This window comes from Bos taurus, chromosome 29 (genome assembly GCF_002263795.3).
Source record: "Bos taurus isolate L1 Dominette 01449 registration number 42190680 breed Hereford chromosome 29, ARS-UCD2.0, whole genome shotgun sequence".
In the NCBI taxonomy this organism is placed as follows: domain Eukaryota; kingdom Metazoa; phylum Chordata; class Mammalia; order Artiodactyla; family Bovidae; genus Bos; species Bos taurus.
In genome coordinates this window covers 306,387-328,499 of record NC_037356.1, presented here as the reverse complement: position 1 = coordinate 328,499, position 22,113 = coordinate 306,387, and the positions used below count along the sequence as shown (strand labels likewise).

The 22,113-nt window shown below is 37.4% G+C and overlaps 1 protein-coding gene across 1 annotated transcript in view; it reads left to right on the top strand.

Moving 5' to 3' along the window:
* Positions 1-21,355, top strand: part of LOC789688 (ankyrin repeat domain-containing protein 26-like) — a 64,869-nt gene extending 43,514 nt beyond the window's left edge. Inside the window, 8 exon segments of the mRNA XM_024987374.2 lie at positions 1,328-1,440; positions 3,362-3,411; positions 3,414-3,490; positions 10,502-10,800; positions 11,388-11,597; positions 13,978-14,206; positions 20,006-20,051; positions 21,202-21,355. Coding sequence (XP_024843142.1) covers positions 1,328-1,440; positions 3,362-3,411; positions 3,414-3,490; positions 10,502-10,800; positions 11,388-11,597; positions 13,978-14,206; positions 20,006-20,051; positions 21,202-21,350 — 1,173 coding nt within the window. The 3' untranslated portion in view covers positions 21,351-21,355.
* Positions 21,356-22,113: the final 758 nt, after the last annotated feature.

Below are 22,113 nucleotides of genomic sequence, written 5' to 3'. Positions count from 1 at the left end.
TGAGTAATACTCCATTGTGTATATGTACCACTGCATTCTTATCCATTCATCTGCTGATGGACATCTAGGTTGCTTCCATGTCTTGGCTATTATAAACAGTGCTGCGATGAACATTGGGGTACACGTGTCTCTTTCCCTTCTGGTTTCCTCAGTGTGTATGCCCAGCAGTGGGATTGCTGGGTCATAAGGCAGTTCTATTTCCAGTTTTTTAAGGAATCTCCACACTGTTCTCCATAGTGGCTGTACTAGTTTGCATTCCCACCAACAGTGTAAGAGGGTTCCCTTTTCTCCACACCCTCTCCAGCATTTATTATTTGTAGACTTTTGGATCGCAGCCATTCTGACTGGTGTGAAATGGTACCTCATAGTGGTTTTGATTTGCATTTCTCTGATAATGAGTGATGTTGAGCATCTTTCCATGTGTTTGTTAGCCATCTGTATGTCTTCTTTGGAGAAATGTCTATTTAGTTCTTTGGCCCATTTTTGGATTGGGTCGTTTATTTTTCTGGAGATGAGCTGTAGGAGTTGCTTGTATATTTTTGAGATTAGTTGTTTGTCGGTTGCTTCATTTGCTATTATTTTCTCCCATTCTGAAGGCTGTCTTTTCACCTTGCTAATAGTTTCCTTTGATGTGCAGAAGCTTTCAAGGTTAATTAGGTCCCATTTGTTTATTTTTACTTTTATTTCCAATATTCTGGGAGGTGGGTCATAGAGGATCCTGCTGTGATGTATGTTGGAGAGTGTTTTGCCTATGCTCTCCTCTAGGAGTTTTATAGTTTCTGGTCTTATGTTTAGATCTTTAATCCATTTTGAGTTTATTTTTGTGTATGGTGTTAGAAAGTTGTCCAGTTTCATTCTTTTACAAGTGGTTGACCAGATTTCCCAGCACCACTTGTTAAAGAGATTGTCTTTAATCCATTGTATATTCTTGCCTCCTTTGTCAAAGATAAGGTGTCCATATGTGCGTGGATTTATCTCTGGGCTTTCTATTTTATTCCATTGATCAATATTTCTGTCTTTGTGCCAGTACCATACTGTCTTGATAAAACTTTCATTAACATTTAGTGTTTTATGTGTAAAAGTCTCTATTTTTAACAAATAAATGTTGGCAATTTAAACTCCAGAAAAATGATGAAATGAAAAATCTTTTTAAGTTGTTTTAGGAAAAGTCAATTTTGACATCTGTTATTGGCATCAATCAGGTTTAAAAATTGTGTTTACTATAAATCCATATTAGCTTGTGGACTCATGAGAAACAATATTTTTAAGAAAGAATAAGCCTCTCTAGGTGTTTAAAAATAATTTTCCTAAATTGTTTTTTTCTAAGTCTGAGGATGAAAAGGAAGAATTAAAGAAATACATTGAATTAAAACAATCTCCGGAAAATAGCTTGGAGCAAGAAAAGAAGAAAAACAGTGAGTTAGAAAAAGAGATTACTGGGTAAGATTTTAATATTTCTGATAATCTCAACTATTAATAAAAGTATAATTTTATTTCATTTAAATCTTCGGACATAAATTCATTTTTATTTGTATTTTCATAATTAAACACATTATCCTATTTAAAAGTTTACTGTGGAAAGTCAGCACAATCTGAAATGTTTTTGAGTGCAGCAGTGTTATACTTATCTGTAATGATTTCTAAAACAGTGACAACCGTGCCTCTGCATATAGTAATGTCACTCTGTTCCTCATCATCTATGCTGAATTTTTACTTCTACAAAGTATCTTTGTTCCTTTTGGTAGTCCTGCCTTCTTTTAATTGTGTTCCTTCCCTTCATTATTCAAGTAATTTATTTTCTAAAAACCTACCTGTGTTATTGTTGAACAACAACACATGTATACCTGTGGCAGATTCATTTCGATATTTGGCAAAACCAATACAATATTATAAAGTTAATATCATATATGAAACGAGTTGCCAGTCCAGGTTCGATGCAGGATATAGGATGCCTGGGGCTAGTGCACTGGGACGACCCAGAGGGATGGTATGGGGAGGGAGGAGGGAGGAGGGTTCAGGATGGGGAACACATGTATACCTGTGGTGGATTCATTTTTATATTGGCAAAACTAATACAATTTGTAAAGTTTAAAAATAAAATAAAATTTAAAATAATTTTAAAAATAAAAAATTAAAATTGAAAAAAAATAAAATTAAAAATAAGTATCTTGATTTGGCTTATATTTTCTTTTTGCCTCAAAATTTTAGTTATCAAATTTACATACAAAAATCTATGTGTAGCTCACAGAATAATAAAATTAGTGACCATGTTTTGATCAGTAAGATAAAAAACTGCTTCTGTTTTTTTTGCTGAGTACGGTTAACCCTCATCATCTACAGATTCAGCCAACCCTAGATCAAAAGTATTCAGGGAAAAAAATTTGAGAAAGTTCCAAAAAGCAAAACTTGGATTGGTCTCAAGCTGGCAACTATTTCTATAGTGTTTACACTGTATTTATAGCTAGTATTTATTACACTGTATTTATAACTGTATTTAAAATGCTTTTATAACATAAAAGCATTTATGTTGTATTAGATAATGTAAGTGATCTAGGTATGACTGAAAGTATAGGGAAAATGTGCTTAGAGAGACTTGAGCATCCATGGATTTTGTATCCACAGAGTGTTGGGGGATTTTTCAACCAGTCCTCTGTGGATGCCAAGAGATGATTATACAAAGGGTTATTCTCTGATTATCATTAATATTTTTCTCTTAATTTTCTATACATTGCTTTGCATTTTGTTAACAATGTGCTGGGCAAGTTTCTACATCTCTTAAAATAGTCTTGAAGAGACTGGTACCCTCTCTCGTTCTTCTGATTTCCTTTCTTCTAAAACTCTCAGCCTGGGTTATTTCCCGCTTAATTCAGGCTCCAAAGATTTTTCTTTTTTTTTTTTTCAATTTTGAGTGAGAATCTTGTTGGTTTTTTGTATCTACTTTCTTTTATTTTTGTAGAGGCTGTGGTCAGTAGGAACAAACATGTCTTGTGTCTTTTCAAAAAACATTCATATATCATATCTCTTCATCTTTAGCTTGAATACTGATCTCTGGTTTATAATTAATATTTAATACTAAATTAATATTTCACACTAGCATGCTAAAAATTGACATTAACTTATTTATAAGAACCCATATATTACATATATCACACACAGTTCATTTAAATATGATAAAATTTTTCTTCATAATATTAATCTAAGATTAGAATTTAGTTATTATGCTTTCAAGGAGTATTAAATTTGAACAATGAGAAAGGATTACAATTTATAGATTTGTTTGTTTTATCTGATAGAACATATATCTGTTTAATTATTAAATATCTTCTCTTAAAGAACTTACTCATTCTATACGTTTCTACAGATTTAAGAAACTCTTAAAAATGACAAGAAGGAAGTTAAATGAATATGAAAATGAGAGCTTAGTTTCCATGGAGATTTAAAAACCAGTCAAACTGAAATGGATATTCAAATTAATATGCTAAAACATAAGGTAATTTTTAATCAGTTTTAGAACCCCAAAATCACTAAATTTGGGGAAATATAAATCATTCCATGCTTTGAGCAGTGAAACACAGATTTGTCTATTAATTTTTTAGGTTGAACACCACTAAAAAAGACAGCTTTTCCCTATATCATTTTGAGATAAAAAGGGCACACTCTTGACTCTGTCTGTCTTGAACCCTGGCTGGTGATCTGAAGCTGAGCAGCACAGCATTAATGACCCCAAAGCATCTGTTGTTTTTGGTGACAGGTTTGTTGAAATCTAATGAACATACCATGCAGTTCATTCATTTAAACTGTACACTTCAGTAACTTTATTGTGTTTAAAGAGTTATACAGGTATTACCACGTTAGAACATTTTCATCACCCTCCAAAGAAATCACCCTGTGCCACTTTTCCCTTCCTGACCTTCCCAGCCTGAGGGAACCATGACTCCACTCCCTGACTGTAGATGTCCCTTTCTGGACATTTCGTGTCAGTGGAATCACACAATATGGTATCCTTTGTGACTGCCTTCTCTTATTTAGCATAATATTTTCAAGGTACATCTAACATGTATCAGTATTTCCTTGCTTTTATTGCTCAATAATATTCTATTGTATGGACATACCACATTTTATTTATCCGTTCATCATCTGATGGACCTTTGGGGTTGTTTCTACTTTTTGGCTAATGTCAGTAATGTTCCTGCGAACATTTATGTCTAAGTTTTGGTGTGAACATATTTTTTCACTTCTTTTGGGAATATAGTTATGAATAGAATTGCTGTATTACACAGCAACTCTGTTTAACCTTTTGAGGACCTGCCAAACTGTTTTCCAGCATGGCTGCATCATTTTATATTTTTATCCAAAGTATGTTATGTAAAACATTCCCATTTCTATAAATTCCTGTCAGCACTAGTCATTACCTGTCTCTGTGAATATAGCCATCCTAGCAAGTATGAAGTGGCATCTCGTGGTGTTTTATGTCTCTCTCTGAGGAGAGGACAATGAAGATTGAGTTCTAGATTAGTAACTACTCAAAGCTACCCATCTCTTTTAGAATTTCATTAAATTGAGATGAGGTCAAAAGTCTGATTTTGGTAATTAAACTATTTCTAATTATTTCTTATAGTTCAAATCATATGTCTCATTGCTTACTAGTCTTCATTGTTTTCAACCTTGAGCAGAAATTCTAAGGAGTCACTCCTGCCTATTTGTAAGAAATTGTAATTGAAAGGAACCCTGAAAAAACTTCTTCCTGAATAGTTCTTAAGTCTTCCTTCTAGTTATATGCTTCTTCTCATCAACATTGTCATTAAAAATCTCATCTTTTATTATATTCCAGTTTATAGGAGACCAGTTTCTACCTGCATTTAAGTTATGTTTCTTTATTTTCTTTTTTTCAAAAATCCATTTTTCTGTTTTTTTTTCCCTAATTAGCTTTAAGTTTAGTGGCTTCAATAAACAACATTGGTTTTGTTCAAAATCTACACTTAGAAAAAGGTGGCCAGGATGGCTGACTTCTTGTCCCCTTGGCTTCAGGTGGGGCAGCTCGAGGGCTGGGGGTTGGAGTCGGGTGAAAGTGTGTTCATTCTCTTGTCTGATAGTTGGTATCTGTGGTTGGCTGGACTTTGGTGAAGGCAGACAAGTTAAACACCTACCCTGAACACCTAGGCTCTCTTTGCAGCCTGGGCTTACTCGCAACATGGAGCCTGGTTCCCAGGTTGAGAGCCAGGCAGAAGCTCTGCTGCCATGTCTAACCTTGCTTTGCAGTTCACACAGCATCACTTTCATCATCTTCTGTTCAATAGGAGCAAATCACTTATACTTGGCCTATATTCTACCTTTTTTACAGAATAAAGTTTTTAAAACTAACGTGTACATTTAGAAACTAGCACAGTTACTCACTGGCCACAATTTTTTATATTCCTTCCAATGAAAAATACCCTTTTCCCTACCCATTCCCTCACAAGTCTCAGTTGTTAACAGTGTCAGGCCCAGGCTCAAGTAGAGATCTTACCATCTTCATCAGGTACAGATGGCACATGGGGATGAGGTTTCTGGGTGTGATTTCTAGAGTGTGACCCTATGAGCACAACCCTCTCAGTACTAAGACTTGAGAACTAAAGGGAAAAGTTATCTGCCACCCACACCCCCACCATTCTACTGAATGACTAGACTCTCCTGTTCTGAAATGGGAAACAGGAGGCACCGTAGTCCATAGCAGCTCTGAGGTCAAGTTTGGTGCTGCTAGCTCTTTGAAGAGGACTTGGTCCTGCCCATAGGAGTGCTTCTCCTTTGCTCTACCCTCTGAGCTCTGTGTGCTGTCCTTTTCATAAGAAATGACCTCTGTCTGTAGCTGAGTCATGTTTCTTAAGCCAGCTTCCTCTTTATTGAACTTCTAAGAAAATCCCAAAGGCCTATTCTCATTTGTATGTCTTGGTCTCTGTTAGGCCAAGCACTTTTTTTTTTTTTTTTTGCTGCCAAGTTTCTCTTTAAAGCTTTTAGTGCCCTGTGAATTGGATTGGGGTTCACGTCATTGGAGAAGCTACCCTCACAAATCTTTTTTTGAGAGAAGCTCTGCAACTTGGGTTTCTTGTGAAGGTTTGTAGGATGACGCCTTTAAAATTCTTATACCCTTAAGATCTTTAAAGGAATTTGTGGCACCACCTTAAGTCTTTCCAGGATCTTAATGAAGGGTTTTACTGTCTACAGGCTTCACCTTTAGACCATGTTTTCCTGGTAGCACCCTAGATTTGATCTTAGCCCAGAAGCTTTTTCTCTCTTTTAGCATCATTTGACCACTGGACATGTGGAGATGCTATAAAGGAGATAACAGATATTGAACCCAAATATAATTGAGCCTGGCTCCTTTATATTTAATAGTCCCCCCACTTTTTTTTTTTGATAGCTTATCTCTCTCCTTGATACTTTCAGCTGGTTCGTAGCAAGAGTCTCTTTTCCCCTGTGTTTCAGTGTCATTTTCTTCTCTTGCCTAGAAGCTGTCACCAGCAGCCTCTTTAAGGGCCATCAGGATTCAGTTTACAATGTCATGAAGCGCTTTGGGTTTTCATTTCTTTCTCTGAATCCATTCAGATCTCACCTACTTCCATGTTGAAAGGCATTCTCACATCTTTTAGTTATTTTTAATGGCATTTTTAATATCAGTATCTGTGCCAGGTATTTATTGCCAGCAAATTGTATAATAAAGCATGTCAAAACCTAGTGGCTCAAAACAGCATTTACTTTGTTCACAAATTTGTGTTGGGGCAAGGGTCAGTTAGTGAAGCCAGCACATTTCTTTTCCAGTCGGCACCAGCTGGGATGTTGTGAAGGTGGGGACCAGAGTCATCTGAAGATTAGTTCATGCACATGTCTGGCACTTGGAGCCGGCTTTTGGATGGGACATTAGTTGGGGGCAGTCAGTGGGGGCACTGACAAGGTGCTCAGTATGTGGTCTGGGCTTCTTCACAGAATAGTGACTGATGCTAAGGGTGGGCTTTCCCACAGAGCAAAAGTCAATTTCCCCAGACTCTATCCAGTAGAAATCAGTTACTGAGGCCAGCACATATTTAAGGGGAGGGAATTTCAGAGAAAAGTGTCAAAGAATTTGTAAACAGCTTCAGTACCACCACCTCCACTCACCTCGACTTACCGATTAATCATTCTGTCTAAAGGACAGTTCTTTGCAACTCAGTGTCACTGAAATTCCCACAGATTTTGTTTGTTGTTTTGCTTGGTATGTTCTGTTCTGTGAAAAGTAACAAATGGTTACAAAAATTAGGCATTGTTTGCTGTTGTTGTTCAGAAAAATGTATGGATCATCTCACTAAGCTGTTAGGAGATGGGATTTCTTTAACCTTTTGAATTATGTTCCTTAGGAATGCAGTTAAAATTAGCAAAAATTATTCATAGTTCAGAAAAAGACTTATGGTATTAGAATCCATATTTATAAGATTATTAATGAGAGTCTTATTTTCACAATCTTCTTTTCGGAAGCATTTATTAACTCAGCCCTAGATAACTCAATACATATCAAATCAGATCAGATCAGTCGCTCAGTCATGTCCGACTCTTTGCGACCCCATGAATCGCAGCATGCCAGGCCTCCCTGTCCATCACCAACTCCTGGAGTTCACTCACACTCACGTCCATCGAGTCAGTGATGCCATCCAGCCATATCATCCTCTGTCGTCCCCTTCTCCTCCTGCCCTCAATCCAGCATCAGAGTCTTTTCCAGTGAGTCAACTCTTCGCATGAAGTGGCCAAAGTACTGGAGTTTCAGCTTTAGCATCATTCCTTCCAAAGAAATCCCAGGGCTGATCTCCTTCAGAATTGACTGGTTGGATCTCCTTGCAGTCCAAGGGACTCTCAAGAGTCTTCTCCAACACCACAGTTCAAAAGCATCAATTCTTCAGTGCTCAGCCTTCTTCACAGTCCAACTCTCACATCCATACATGACCACAGGAAAAACCATAGCCTTGACAAGCGAACTTTTTTGACAAAGTAATGTCTCTGCTTTTCAATATGCTATCTAGGTTGGTCATAATGTTCCTTCCAAGGAGTAAGCATCTTTTAATTTCATGGCTGCAGTCACCATCTGCAGTGATTTTGGAGCCCAGAAAAATAAAGTCTCACACTGTTTCCACTGTTTCCCTATCTATTTCCCATGAAGTGATGGGACCGGATGCCATGATCTTCGTTTTCTGAATATTGAGCTTTAAGCCAACTTTTTCACTCTTCCCTTTCACTTTCATCAAGAGGCTTTTTAGTTCCTCTTCACTTTCTGCCATAAGGGTGATGTCATCTGCATATCTCAGGTTATTGATATTTCTCCCAACAATCTTGATTCCAGCTTGTATTTCTTCCAGTCCAGCGTTTCTCATATGTACTCTGAATATAAGTTAAATAAACAGGGTGACAATATACAGCCTTGATGAACTCCTTTTCCTATTTGGAACCCGTATGTTGTTCCACGTCCAGTTCTAACTGTTGCTTCCTGACCTGCATACAAATTTTTCAAGAGGCAGATCAGGTGGTCTGGTATTCCCATCCCTTGAAGAATTTTCCACAGTTTATTGTGATCCACACAGTCAAAGGCTTTGGCATAGTCAATAAAGCAGAAATAGATGTTTTTCTGGAACTCTCTTGCTTTTTTTCATGATCCAGCGGATGTTGGCAATTTGATCTCTGGTTCCTCTGCCTTTACTAAAACCAGCTTGAACATCAGGAAGTTCATGGTTCACATATTGCTGAAGCCTAGCTTGGAGAATTTTAAGCATTACTTTACTAGCGTGTGAGATGAGTGCAATTGTGCAGTAGTTTGAGCATTCTTTGGCATTGCCTTTCTTTGGGATTGGAATGAAAACTGCCCTTTTCCAGTCCTGTGGCCACTGCTGAGTTTTCCAAATTTGCTGGCATATTGAGTGCAGCACTTTCACAGCATCATCTTTCAGGATTTGGAATAGCTCAACCAGAATTCCATCACCTCCACTAGCTTTGTTCATTGTGATACTTTCTAAGGCCCGCTTGACTTCACATTCCAGGATGTCTGGCTCTAAGTGAGTGATCACACTATCGTGATTATCTGGGTCGTGAAGATCTTTTTTGTACAGTTCTTCTGTGTATTCTTGCCATCTCTTCTTAATCTCTTCTGCTTCTGTTAGGTCCATACCATTTCTGTCCTTTATCGAGCCCATCGTTGCATGAAACGTTCCTTTGGTATCTCTGATTTTCTTGAAGAGATCTCTAGTCTTTCCCATTCTGTTGTTTCCTCTATTTCTTTGCATTGATCGCTGAAGAAGGCTTTCTTATCTCTTCTTGCTATTCTTTGGAACTCTGCATTCAGATGCTTATATCTTTCCTTTTCTCCTTTGCTTTTCACTTCTCTTCTTTTCACAGCTATTTGTAAGTCCTCCCCAGACAGTCATTTTGCTTTTTTGCATTTCTTTTCCATGGGGATGGTGTTGATCCCTGTCTCCTGTACAGTGTCACAAACCTCATTCCATAGCTCATCAGGCACTCTATCTATCAGATCTAGGCCCTTAAATCTATTTCTCACTTCCACTGTATAATCATAAGGTATTTGACTTAGGTCATACCTGAATGGTCTAGTGGTTTTCCCTTCTTTCCCTTCTTTCTTCAATTTCAGTCTGAATTTGGCAATAAGGAGTTCATGGTCTGAGCCACAGTCAGCTCCTGGTCTTGTTTTTGCTGACTGTATAGAGCTTCTCCATCTTTGGCTGCAAAGAATATAATCAATCTGATTTCAGTGTTGACCATCTGGTGATGTCCATGTGTAGAGTCTTCTCTTGTGTTGTTGGAAGAGGGTGTTTGTTATGACCAGTGCATTTTCTTGGCAAAACTCTATTAGTCTTTGCCCTGCTTCATTCCGTATTCCAAGGCCAAATTTGCCTGTTACTCCAGGTGTTTCTTGACTTACTACTTTTGCATTCCAATCCCCTATAATGAAAATGACATCTTTTTTGGGTGTTAGTTCTAAAAGGTCTTGTAGGTCTTCATGGAACCGTTCAACTTCAGCTTCTTCAGGATTACTGGTTGGGGCATAGACTTGGATTACTGTGATGTTGAATGGTTTGCCTTGGAAACGAACAGAGATTATTCTGTCGTTTTCGAGATTGCATCCAAGTACTGCATTTCGGACTCTTTTGTTGACCAATACAGTATCTCTCAAATTTCTTTAAAACATGGGTCATTAAGATGGGGGGAAGGAGTAAGAGACATTCTACTAAGAGGTGACTTGTTGTCATTTTATGGAGAAAAAATAGAAAACAGTGTAAAATCAAGAGCAAATGTTGTGTGACAAAGATGATGACAGTGAAGAATATATTTTGTGACTCTTGGTGGTTTGAACTTCTTTCTTGATTCTCTGAGTAATCTCTGGTCCTACATTCTACAATACAGATGCCATTGTATCTATTTGATCCTGGGTTTGAGTTAGGCTGTGCTCAGTCCACTTGCCTCATTATCAAACAGTATTGTTTTATTTTTGCAGATTGATGATCTTACAGCAGAGCTGGAAACTGCATCTTCAAAATATCTGCACCTGGATGCAAAAAATCAAGTTCTTCTAGAGGAGTTATTATCCATGAGAGGAATGCAAAAGAAATGTGAAAAACTAGAGAAGAATAAGAAGAAGTTGGAACAAGAAGTAGTGAACCTCAGAAGTCATATAGAAATGAATATGATAGAACACAGTCAAGTAGAGCAGTATAAACGGGAGGTTGAAGAAAGGGCGAGACAGGATCTCATAGAGAAATGAAAGGAAGTCAACCTATTTTTGCAGGTTAGTTTGTTCCTCTGTCATGTGCTTGAATTCACCTCATTGTAAATTACGTTTTGGATCTATACAGCTTATGTGTTTCCTCTACTTCCCTTAGAGCAGTTGGTTTGGTAGTTTTCTGGAAGGAAGGGGACACTTGTTTCTCCCTTTAAATATTTCTGTTTCCATCACAGTTATCACCAAATTGACCTATCAGAATGATTCTCACTAGAGAATCCTTTCATTTATAAGACCAATTGGTATAAAACAAGACTACTAGGAGGAAAAGAAAATATTGTGGTTTAGAATTGGTACCATCCTCTTGAATTATTTTTAAGTTGTCTTGTTCAATTTTTGACATTTTAAGTTGATCATCTTGTTCTTTGAATTATCAGATTATTTAAGCACCACTATAACAATAATTCCACTTTAATTTTATAATTCACATCAATTCACTTCACATTGACTATAATTGTTTTAAACGTCTGCTCTTTTTTTTTTTTAACCTTTAAAATTCCTTTCTGAATCACTGACTCAAAACTAAAGGAAGCAAATATCATTTTCCAGGTTAATGATTATTTTTAAAATGTTATTTTTTAAAATTTGCCTTAGATACAAGCAGCTCTCAGGAGAATTTAGAGCAGTTACAAGAGAAGAATAATGCTTCCATAAGAAATCAGATGGAACTCAGAATTAAAGACTTGGAATCTGAACTCTCCAAGGTGAAAACTTTGCAAGAAGGTTCTCATAAAGCAGAGTTGGAAAAATATAAGCAATTCTACCTAGTAGAACTAGAAGTTAGAAAGTCATTGGAAGGTAAACTAGTCAAGTAAGTCAAAACACAGAATCACAGAAAGTAAATTTAGTTCGTTAATTTGTTTCTAAAGCCTAATTTTTATAGAGCGCAGTTCATAAGATTAGTAGGAAGTGAAAGCTAACTAGATGGTCACTGCTAGAGGGCGCCCTAAGACAAACTATTAATAGTGTGTCCTTTTAAGTTTTACCATACAGAGTCGGAAATGAAGTGACTTAGCAGCAGCAGCACACTGCATAAAGGCATGCTTGTGAAATTGGGGGCAATAACACAGGAGTGAAAGACAGGATAATTCATAGAGTGGCTAGAAATAGTATGGTGACCTGACTGAGGTGGGGGTCGGTTTGTGGGGGATGGAAAGGGCAGATGGCACCTCCAGTGCCTAGTCCAGGTTTCCCCACTGTCTGAAAGCAGAGCATTCCTAGGAAGCCCTTCATAAGCCAAAAGAGCAGACAGCAAAGAAGCAGGTACCCGAGGGCACGTTCTGCCACCTGAAGCCTAAAATGAATATGCACAAGTGAAGCACAAGTGCTCCCATATAGGGTTCAGGGTTGTGGTGACTTGACACTAAGATGTGGGGTGTGGCTTCCAGGGAAGGAGCTCAGTTGGGCCAGTCTCCCTGGATGGGGCGTGAAATGCCTCTCACTGTAAAACAAACACTGAACCTTTTTATATGAAATCAAGAAGTCTCTTCAAAAAAACTTTTTTTTGTTGTTATCAAAAACAGATGCTGCCTTTGTTGTGAAGAAGTTTTAGGGCAGCCTTCAGAATAGGAGAAAATAATAGCAAATGAAGCAACGGACAAACAACTCATCTCACAAATATACAAGCAACTCCTACAGCTCAACTCCAGAAAAATAAATGACCCAATCCAAAAATGGGCCAAAGAACTAAATAGACATTTCTCCAAAGAAGACATACAGATGGCTAACAAACACATGAAAAGATGCTCAACATCACTCATTATCAGAGAAATGCACATCAAAACCACTATGAGGTACCATTTCACTCCAGTCAGAATGGCTGCGATCCAAAAGTCTACAAGCAATAAATGCTGGAGAGGGTGTGGAGAAAAGGGAACCCTCTTACACTGTTGGTGGGAATGCAAACTAGTACAGCCACTATGGAGAACAGTGTGGAGATTCCTTAAAAAACTGGAAATAGAACTGCCTTATGACCCAGCAATCCCACTGCTGGGCATACACACTGAGGAAACCAGAAGGGAAAGAGACACGTGTACCCCAATGTTCATTGCAGCACTGTTTATAATAGCCAGGACATGGAAGCAACCTAGATGCCCATCAGCAGATGAATGGATAAGAAAGCTGTGGTACATATACACAATGGAGTATTACTCAGCCATTAAAAAGAATACATTTGAATCTGTTCTAATGAGATGGATGAAACTGGAACCTATTATACAGAGTGAAGTAAGCCAGAAAGAAAAACAATACAGTATACTAACGCATATATATGGAATTTAGAAAGATGGTAACAATAACCCTGTATACGAGACAGCAAAAGAGACACTGATGTATAGATCAGTCTTATGGACTCTGTGGGAGAGGGAGAGGGTGAGGAGATTTGGGAGAATAGCATTGAAACATGTATAATATCATGTATGGAAAGAGTCGCCAGTCCAGGTTCGATGCACGGTACTGGATGCTTGGGGCTGGTGCACTGGGACGACCCAGAGGGAGGGTAGGGGAGGGAGGTGGGAGGAGGGTTCACGATGGGGAACGTGGGTATACCTGTGGCGGATTCATTTCGATATTTGGCAAAACTAATGCAATATTGTAAAGTTTAAAAATAAAATAAAATTAAAAAAAAAAAAACAAAAAACAGATGCTGACGTAGACCTTTCCTAGAAGTGAAGTAACATAAAGGGAACTTTGGAAAAGCAGGGGATACTTGTAATTGTTCTTGGGGTTGTTTTAGCTCTTTTCAATCACCCATTGACTTTCTTGTCCTCCCCTCTAGATTGTGACTCTAGAGGATTCCTCAGAGCCAAAAGCTTAATTTCTCCAAGGTCGTGAGTGAACGTGTATACAAGGGTGGTGAAAACAAATGCTTGAAAGTGGCTTTGTGGGATGGGGTGTTTCTTCATCCCTGAACTGTTTCCTGGAGACAGGTGTGTCCCAGAGGGCAGCAGGTGTCACTGTGAGGCCACTTCCCTTTCTCTCTGATGTCCTTTCTCTCCTCTCCCAACTGTGACTTGTTATTTGAAAAGCCCTAGACACATGTGTACTTCCTTAGAACAAGGTTACAACTATCACTGTTTACAGGAGGTCTGCTCTGTGTTTTTAATGTTCAAACAGTTTATTGGGAATTCCATTTACTATATGGCAACTTTAAAAATGCAAATCATTAAGTTGATGTTTTCCATCTTCCCCAGGACACATGAGAGGCTGACAGTGATCAGCACCAAACTTGAGGTGGAGAAAGAGCAGAACAAATCTTTACTTAGCACTCTTAGCACGAGGCCAGTCCTGGAACCCCCTTGTGTTGGAAATTTCAATAATCTTTTAGTGCTCAATGGAAATATTACTCCAAGAACAAATGTAGGTTTCTCTACCTCAATTCCACACCATTTGAATAACAGTATGAAGACTTACTTGACCAAGGTTAGCTCTATTATATTTTTTCCACTGGGTTTCAGATTTCTGATATGAATGATCCTTGTTTTTAATTTGGTGAACTTCTGAGTTGTTTATTTGAATTAATGCACATTACGTAAAAGTCATAATTAGCTGTGCTAATAAAGGGGACAGAAATTTTATGATTTTTTTTGTCCCAGAGTTCTTGATTTTAAGAGATACTTAATAAATTATTAAAGTTCTTGAAAAGCTGCATTTAAATTATACTTTAGAAATGAAATCTTATTGCCTAGTATCCAAAAGTATTCTTTCAGATGTTTCACTTCCTTTCTAATTGATTTCAGTTGGCAATGTTTCATAATCATTTCCAAGCTCTGCTGTACCCAATGAAGTTTTTCTGCCTCTAAGCATAAGTGAATCACTGGCATCTAAACACTAACCACATATAGATGCTTTTTGTTTAAAGGAATCCTAGATAAATCATTTTTTTAATGAATTAAATAGACTTACAGTACTAAACCAAAACATTAATTTCTAGTTTTAGCTTAACATTTTTTGTCATTTTCTTACATAAATTTTGTCGTTTCTTACAAAAATGACATTTTTGTCATTTTCTTTAATTGCTATTTTATCTATAGCATTGTTTTTAAATAAAAAAAATCTTGCAGAGCATTTGTAGAATATTTCTAGATTTGTAGTTAATTCAAACATTTAAACATTATAAATGATGCTCACTTTATCTCTACCTTGACATCACCTGGATGAATGATATCTAAGATAGCAATGATGGGGAGTCTTTAAATTGCAACCAGTTTTCACTGTTCAATCAGTGTGATTAAAATACCCATTTCAGTCAGTGCACACAGGTTTATAGTTTTAATGGTGTTTTCCTGATGTTTGTGATGCACGGAAAAGTAGCCCTTGTTAAATGCAGTCTCAACCTGTTTTCTCATTTGGCTTCTTGCCATCGTAGGAGAGCAATTAAGGTTTCTTTCACAGCACTGCATCTACATTGGGTCTTAGTACTTGAAAGCTGTGAAACTGGAGTACATGCTTTAGCTGTGTGGTCACAGTGGGCCTCCGAACACTTCATCCTAAGTCAGACACTTAAGAGGAGGAAGCAAATGCTTGACCCCCATCCCAGACACAGGCTGCCTACTGCACACCCAAGTTCATGGTGCTGTGGGCACATACATCTTTTCAAAGTAGAGATTTGGAACCAAGCAAGCACTTTGGGAGAAATTCCTTCTCCCAAACTCACTGGTTAGGTAAATCTCCTCACCTTTCATAAGGAGGATAGGAGTATAAGTCCTCACCTTGAAACTTTTCTCCTTCAAGTTCCCTGTCGTGTGTGTGTGTGTTTTAAAATATGCTTTATAAATTAACTATATCAACTGACTGCTACATATAGGAGTTTGACAATAATTTATTCTTGTTCTTGCCTTTAAAACATGATTTAGTTAGAAAGCTACTATGTCATGTCATGCCACAAGCATTATTGAACTATGTAAGAAGGTTTTACATATTCATTTTCTCTGTGCCAGGAGAAAAGACAATCTCTTTAACAAGTGGTGCTCAGAAAACTGGTCAACCACTTGTAAAAGAATGAAACTAGAACACTTTCTAACACCATACACAAAATTAAACTCAGAATGGATTAAAGATCTAAATGTAAGACCAGAAATTATAAAACTCTTAGAGGAGAACATAGGCAAAACACTCTCTGACATATATCACAGCAGGATCCTCTATGACCTACCTCCCAGAATATTGGAAATAAAAGCAAAAATAAACAAATGGGATCCAATTAAAATTAAAAGCTTCTGCACAACAAAAGAAACTATAAGCAAGGTGAAAAGACAGCCTTCACAATGGGAGAAAATAATAACAAATGAAGCAACTGACAAACACCTAATCTCAAAAATATACAAGCAACTCCTGCAGCTCAATTCCAGAAAAATAAATGAGCCAATCCCTTGCATTTCTATACACTAATAATGAGAAAACTGAAAGAGAAATTAAGGAAACAATTCCATTCACCATTGCAACGGAAAGAATAAAATACTTAGGAATATATCTACCTAAAGAAACTAAAGACCTATATATAGAAAACTATAAAACACTGGTGAAAGAAATCAAAGAGGACACTAATAGATGGAGAAATATACCATGTTCATGGATTGGAAGAATCAATATAGTGAAAATGAGTATACTACCCAAAGCAATTTATAGATTCAATGCAATCCCTATCAAGCTACTAATGGTATTCTTCACAGAGCCAGAACAAATAATTTCACAATTTGTATGGAAATACAAAAAACCTTGAATAGCAAAGCTGTCTTGAGAAAGAAGAATGGAACTGGAGGAATCAACCTACCTGACTTCAAGCTCTACTACAAAGCCACAGTCATCAAGACAGTACGGTACTGGCACAAAGACAGAAATATTGATCAATGGAATAAAATAGAAAGCCCAGAAATAAATCCACGCACATATGGACACCTTATCTTTGACAAAGGAGGCAAGAATATACAATGGATTAAAGACAATCTCTTTAACAAGTGGTGCTGGGAAAACTGGTCAACCACTTGTAAAAGAATGAAACTAGAACACTTTATAACACTATACACAAAAATAAACTCAAAATGGATTTAAGATCTCAACATAAGACCAGAAACTATAAAACTCCTAGAGGAGAACATAGGCAAAACACTCTCCAACATACATCACAGCAGGATCCTCTATGACCCACCTCCCAGAATATTGGAAATAAAAGCAAAAATAAACAAATGGGACCTAATTAAACTTAAAAGCTTCTGCACAACAAAGGAAACTATTAGCAAGGTGAAAAGGCAGCCTTCAGAATGGGAGAAAATAATAGCAAATGAAGCAACGGACAAACAACTCATCTCACAAATATACAAGCAACTCCTACAGCTCAACTCCAGAAAAATAAATGACCCAATCCAAAAATGGGCCAAAGAACTAAATAGACATTTCTCCAAAGAAGACATACAGATGGCTAGCAAACACATGAAAAGATGCTCAACATCACTCATTATCAGAGAAATGCAAATCAAAACCACTATGAGGTACAATTTCACGCCAGTCAGATGGCTGAAATCCATAAGTCCACAAGCAATAAATGCTGGAGAGGGTGTGGAGAAAAGGGAACCCTCTTACACTGTTGGTGGGAATGCAAACTAGTACAGCCACTATGGAGAACAGTGTGGAGATTCCTTAAAAAACTGGAAATAGAACTGCCTTATGACCCAGCAATCCCACTGCTGGGCATACACACTGAGGAAACCAGAAGGGAAAGAGACACATGTACCCCAATGTTCATCACAGCACTGTTTATAATAGCCAGGACATGGAAGCAACCTAGATGTTCATCAACAGATGAATGGATAAGAAAGCAGTGGTACATATACACAATGGAGTATTACTCAGCCATTAAAAAGAATACATTTGAATCAGTTCTAATGAGGTGGATGAAACTGGAGCCTATTATACAGAGTGAAGTAAGCCAGAAAGAAAAACACCAATATATATGGAATTTAGAAAGATGGTAAAAATAACCCTGTGTAGGAGATAGCAAAAGAGACACTGATTATAGATCAGTCTAATGGACTCTGTGGGACAGGGAGAGGGTGGGGAGATTTGGGAGAATAGCATTGAAACATGTATAATATCATGTATGAAACGAGTCTCCAGTCCAGGTTCGATGCACGATACTGGATGCTTACGTTTGGTGCAATGGGACGACCCAGAGGGAGGGTATGTGGAGGGAGGATGGAGGAGGGTTCAGGATGGGGAACACAGGTATACCTGTTGCGGATTCATTTTGATATTTGGCAAAACTAATACAATATTATTAAGTTTAAAAATAAAATTAAAAAAAAAGAAATAAAACATTTCTAACCACAAAAAAAAAAAAAAAAAGGGCCAAAGAACTAAATAGACATTTCTCCGAAGAAGATATGCAGATGGCTAACAAACACATGAAAAGATGCTCAACATCACTCATTATCAGAGAAATGCACATCAAAACCACTATGAGGTACCATTTCACTCCAGTCAGAATGGCTGCGATCCAAAAGTCTACAAGCAATAAATGCTGGAGAGGGTGTGGAGAAAAGGGAACCCTCTTACACTGTTGGTGGGAATGCAAACTAGTACAGCCACTATGGAGAACAGTGTGGAGATTCCTTAAAAAACTGGAAATAGAACTGCCTTATGACCCAGCAATCCCACTGCTGGGCATACACACTGAGGAAACCAGAAGGGAAAGAGACACGTGTACCCCAATGTTCATCGCAGCACTGTTTATAATAGCCAGGACATGGAAGCAACCTAGATGCCCATCAGCAGATGAATGGATAAGAAAGCTGTGGTACATATACACAATGGAGTATTACTCAGCCATTAAAAAGAATACATTTGAATCTGTTCTAATGAGGTGGATGAAACTGGAGCCTATTATACAGAGTGAAGTAAGCCAGAAAGAAAAACACCAATACAGTATACTAATGCATATATATGGAATTTAGAAAGATGGTAATGATAACCTTGTATGAGAGACAGCAAAAGAGACACAGATATATATAACAGTCTTTTGGACTCTGTGGGGGGGTGGTGGGGGTGGGCGGGGTGATGACTTGGGAGAATGGCATTGAAGCATGTATAATATCATGTAAGAAACGAATTGCCAGTCTAGGTTCTATGCAGGATACAGGATGCTTGCGGCTGGTGCACTGGGATGACCCAGGGGAATGGTATGGGGAAGGAGGTGGGTGGGGGCTTCAGGATGGGGAGCACATGCACACACGTGGAGGATTCATGTTGATGTATGGCAAAACAAATACAATATTGTAAAGTAATTAGCCTCCAATTAAAATTTTAAAAATCTATGTGTTTTTTCTTAGTCTGAGGAAGTAGCTGGCATAGGACTCTGGACTCAGTATGAAAGTCATTGGTTTTCTTACTTCTTTTGTAGAATTATGAACTTTGCCTAAATCATGACTCTCATACTTTACAAAAAGTTTTTTTTTTTTTTTCAAAGAAAACAACCTTTCTTTAAAAAAAAGAAAAAAACACTTTTGTGTGGAACCATATTATATAAAACGGAGACAAGTATAAAGCCGTTTAGCCAAAGGAGTGGCCAGAGGTTCTGCACTTGTGACTTCTCAGTTCCTCAACCCTGCAGTGACCCCTGTGGGACCTTCCCCTTCTCTGGGACATAGTTGGGAAACTAACAGTTATGTGTTAATCCTACTCACTAAACACCTTTAGAATAAAAACTTGCTGGTACATTGTTTTCTTGTGTATAATTTTCTCACCTTTCTGTATTTTTGTTAAATGGAAAAGTTTAAAGAAAATTGCGGGTGTGTTCTCCTTAATAACATTCAACTCAAACTACTTCCTCCACTTGAACAGGATCCTTACCTAGAAATCAAAATAAAAGTCTCAGAAGTATGTATTTAGGGCAGGAGCTGTTAGGGGCAGAAGATAGTAATCTTGTGGGTCATTCCTAGGATCATGGGTCATTCTCTAATTCTTTGAAATTATGTGTACTCGATAGACTGATATTTATTGTACTTTTTATCAGATTAATGTTCCATATATATGTTCTCTGTTATAAGTGGAATAAGTAGGAATGCATTTTCTTTTATTTATGTGATTATTTTTCTACTTAAGTAATCTTCAAGTTACGTCTAGTCTCTAAAAGTATTATTTAAATGTCACATTTATTAAGCTGTATAACATTCCTATGATAATATCTCTTGCTTAACTTAAAGATAAATAATATTTGACTTATGTCAGATGTGGCAGGAGTTGGACAGGAGTATAACTAGAGAACTAAGAGAAGGTATGTTGCCAAAATGTATGAATTAAATTTAGATATTGATTTCTGAAATACACTGTAAATAATAAATGGCATCTCTTTCCATTGTTTGGATAAAAGATGCTATGTTAAATATTTTTTTCTTATACATAGCTAATGAAAAATGTGAAAGCATGAGCAGTCATAGTCAAAAATATTCTTCTTCCTCATTTATTCATCATGTTCCATAGTTTAAAAACAAATCTCAAAAGGTCTATGTATTTCTATTATTATTATTCTATTATTTCTGGCTGTATCCTTTCTCTATTACTGCCATCACTGTGGAACTGTCCATCTGCACCCTGACACCATTCTCAGAAAGCATGGAGTTCATCAATGTCTCAAGTGACTGGTAGTGGTTAAGGCTAGAACACCCAGACTCAAGCAGTCATGTTTGCATAGCTGTCACTTGGTGGGTGACTTTATAATTTCTGTGTCATTGACTTTGTCACTAGTTTATCTCTTGCCCTCAGGAAAAGCTCCAAACACCTGCATCAATTTGGGTCCTTCCAAAGTACTTGGCCTTATCTCTTTAGCACCTTACTCTGCCCCTTAGCTGTGCATCTAACCAGCCAGACTGTATAGGATCCCACAGATTTGTTTCCTCACCTCTGGTCTTTGTACGTGCTTCTCCCCTCTGACTCATACTTTTACCTGTCCTTCAGGTAGCTACTTCCATAGCACCTCCACCAAAAAGGTGGTAGTATTGACACAAAGCCGGCTGTCCCTTCTGAGTGTTCCTTGTGCCATCTTGTATACCTGTCTTAGTATTTATGACTCTATATAGAACTTGTCTGTTCATCTATTTTTACAGTTTATGGCATTATCATTTCTCAGGGTGACTGTGTCACATTCATTTTGTAATTCCAGTGTTTGTCACAGCACCTTAGCAGATAGTTATTGAGCAAATGATTGAAGAATGAGAAAGCCAGAAGCTCTGATACTCAGCCACATGTGGGACCATGGGTTGATTATATAATTGTAATCTTGTATTTTGTTTTCTGTCATTTATAGATGTGTTTCATTTTTCAGAGCACTTAGAAATATCTCAGGTTTTTGTTTGTTTGTTTGTTTTTCCTAATACTGAGTTAACTCAAGTATTTTAAATAAAGAATGTAATTCTTTTTCTTTCCAGCTGCTGCTGAATTTGAATCTGAGTCCTATGTATTGTCTCCTCTAGGAGCTACAGATGGGTCAAATCTGTCTCAGGACCTGCTTTTGAAAACATCACAAGAATATGTACAGATTTTGAAGAAAAAAATATATGATCTGAAAGATAAATAGTAAAAATTTCCCTTCTGGACTGTTTCCATGACATTTTAGTTGTTTCTCATTAAACATGATGAGAAAATCTTTATTAAAGGGAAATACTTTTGTGTGTTGAAGATTTATATGGTATTTAAAAAATACTATTTTTAAGTAGTATGAATACTACTTTTAAACAGTAGTATCTAAGTACTTTTGATACTAAGTATTTTCTCTGCAGCTAACTTAAGCGATTTAAAAACCAGCACTGTTAAGTTTTCTATATTCAAAGTGAAAATGTTAGTCACTCAGTCGTGTCCAACTCTGCGACCAGTGGACTGGAACCCTCCAGCCTCCTCTGTCCTCCACTATCTTGTGGGGTTAGCTCAAATTCATGCCCATTGATTTGGTGATGTTATCCAACCCTCTCATCCTCTGTTGTCCCCTTTCTCCTCTTGCCTTCCATCTTTCCCAGCATAAGGGTCTTTTCTGATGAGTCAGCTCTTCCCATCAAGTGGCTAAAGTACTGGGGCTTCAGCCTCAACATCAGTCCTTCCAATGGATATTCAGGATTGATCTCCTTTAGGATTGACTGGTTTAATCTCCTTGCAGCCCAAGGACTCTCAAGAGTCTACTTCCAACACCAGAGTTCAAAAGCATTAGTTCTTCGGCAGTTAGCCTTCTTTATTGTACAACTCTCATATCCATACATGACTACTAGAAAATAGTGTATATATGTTATTCCCAATCTCCTAATTTGTCCTTCCCCTCATGTTTCCCCTTTCATAATCATAATTTGATT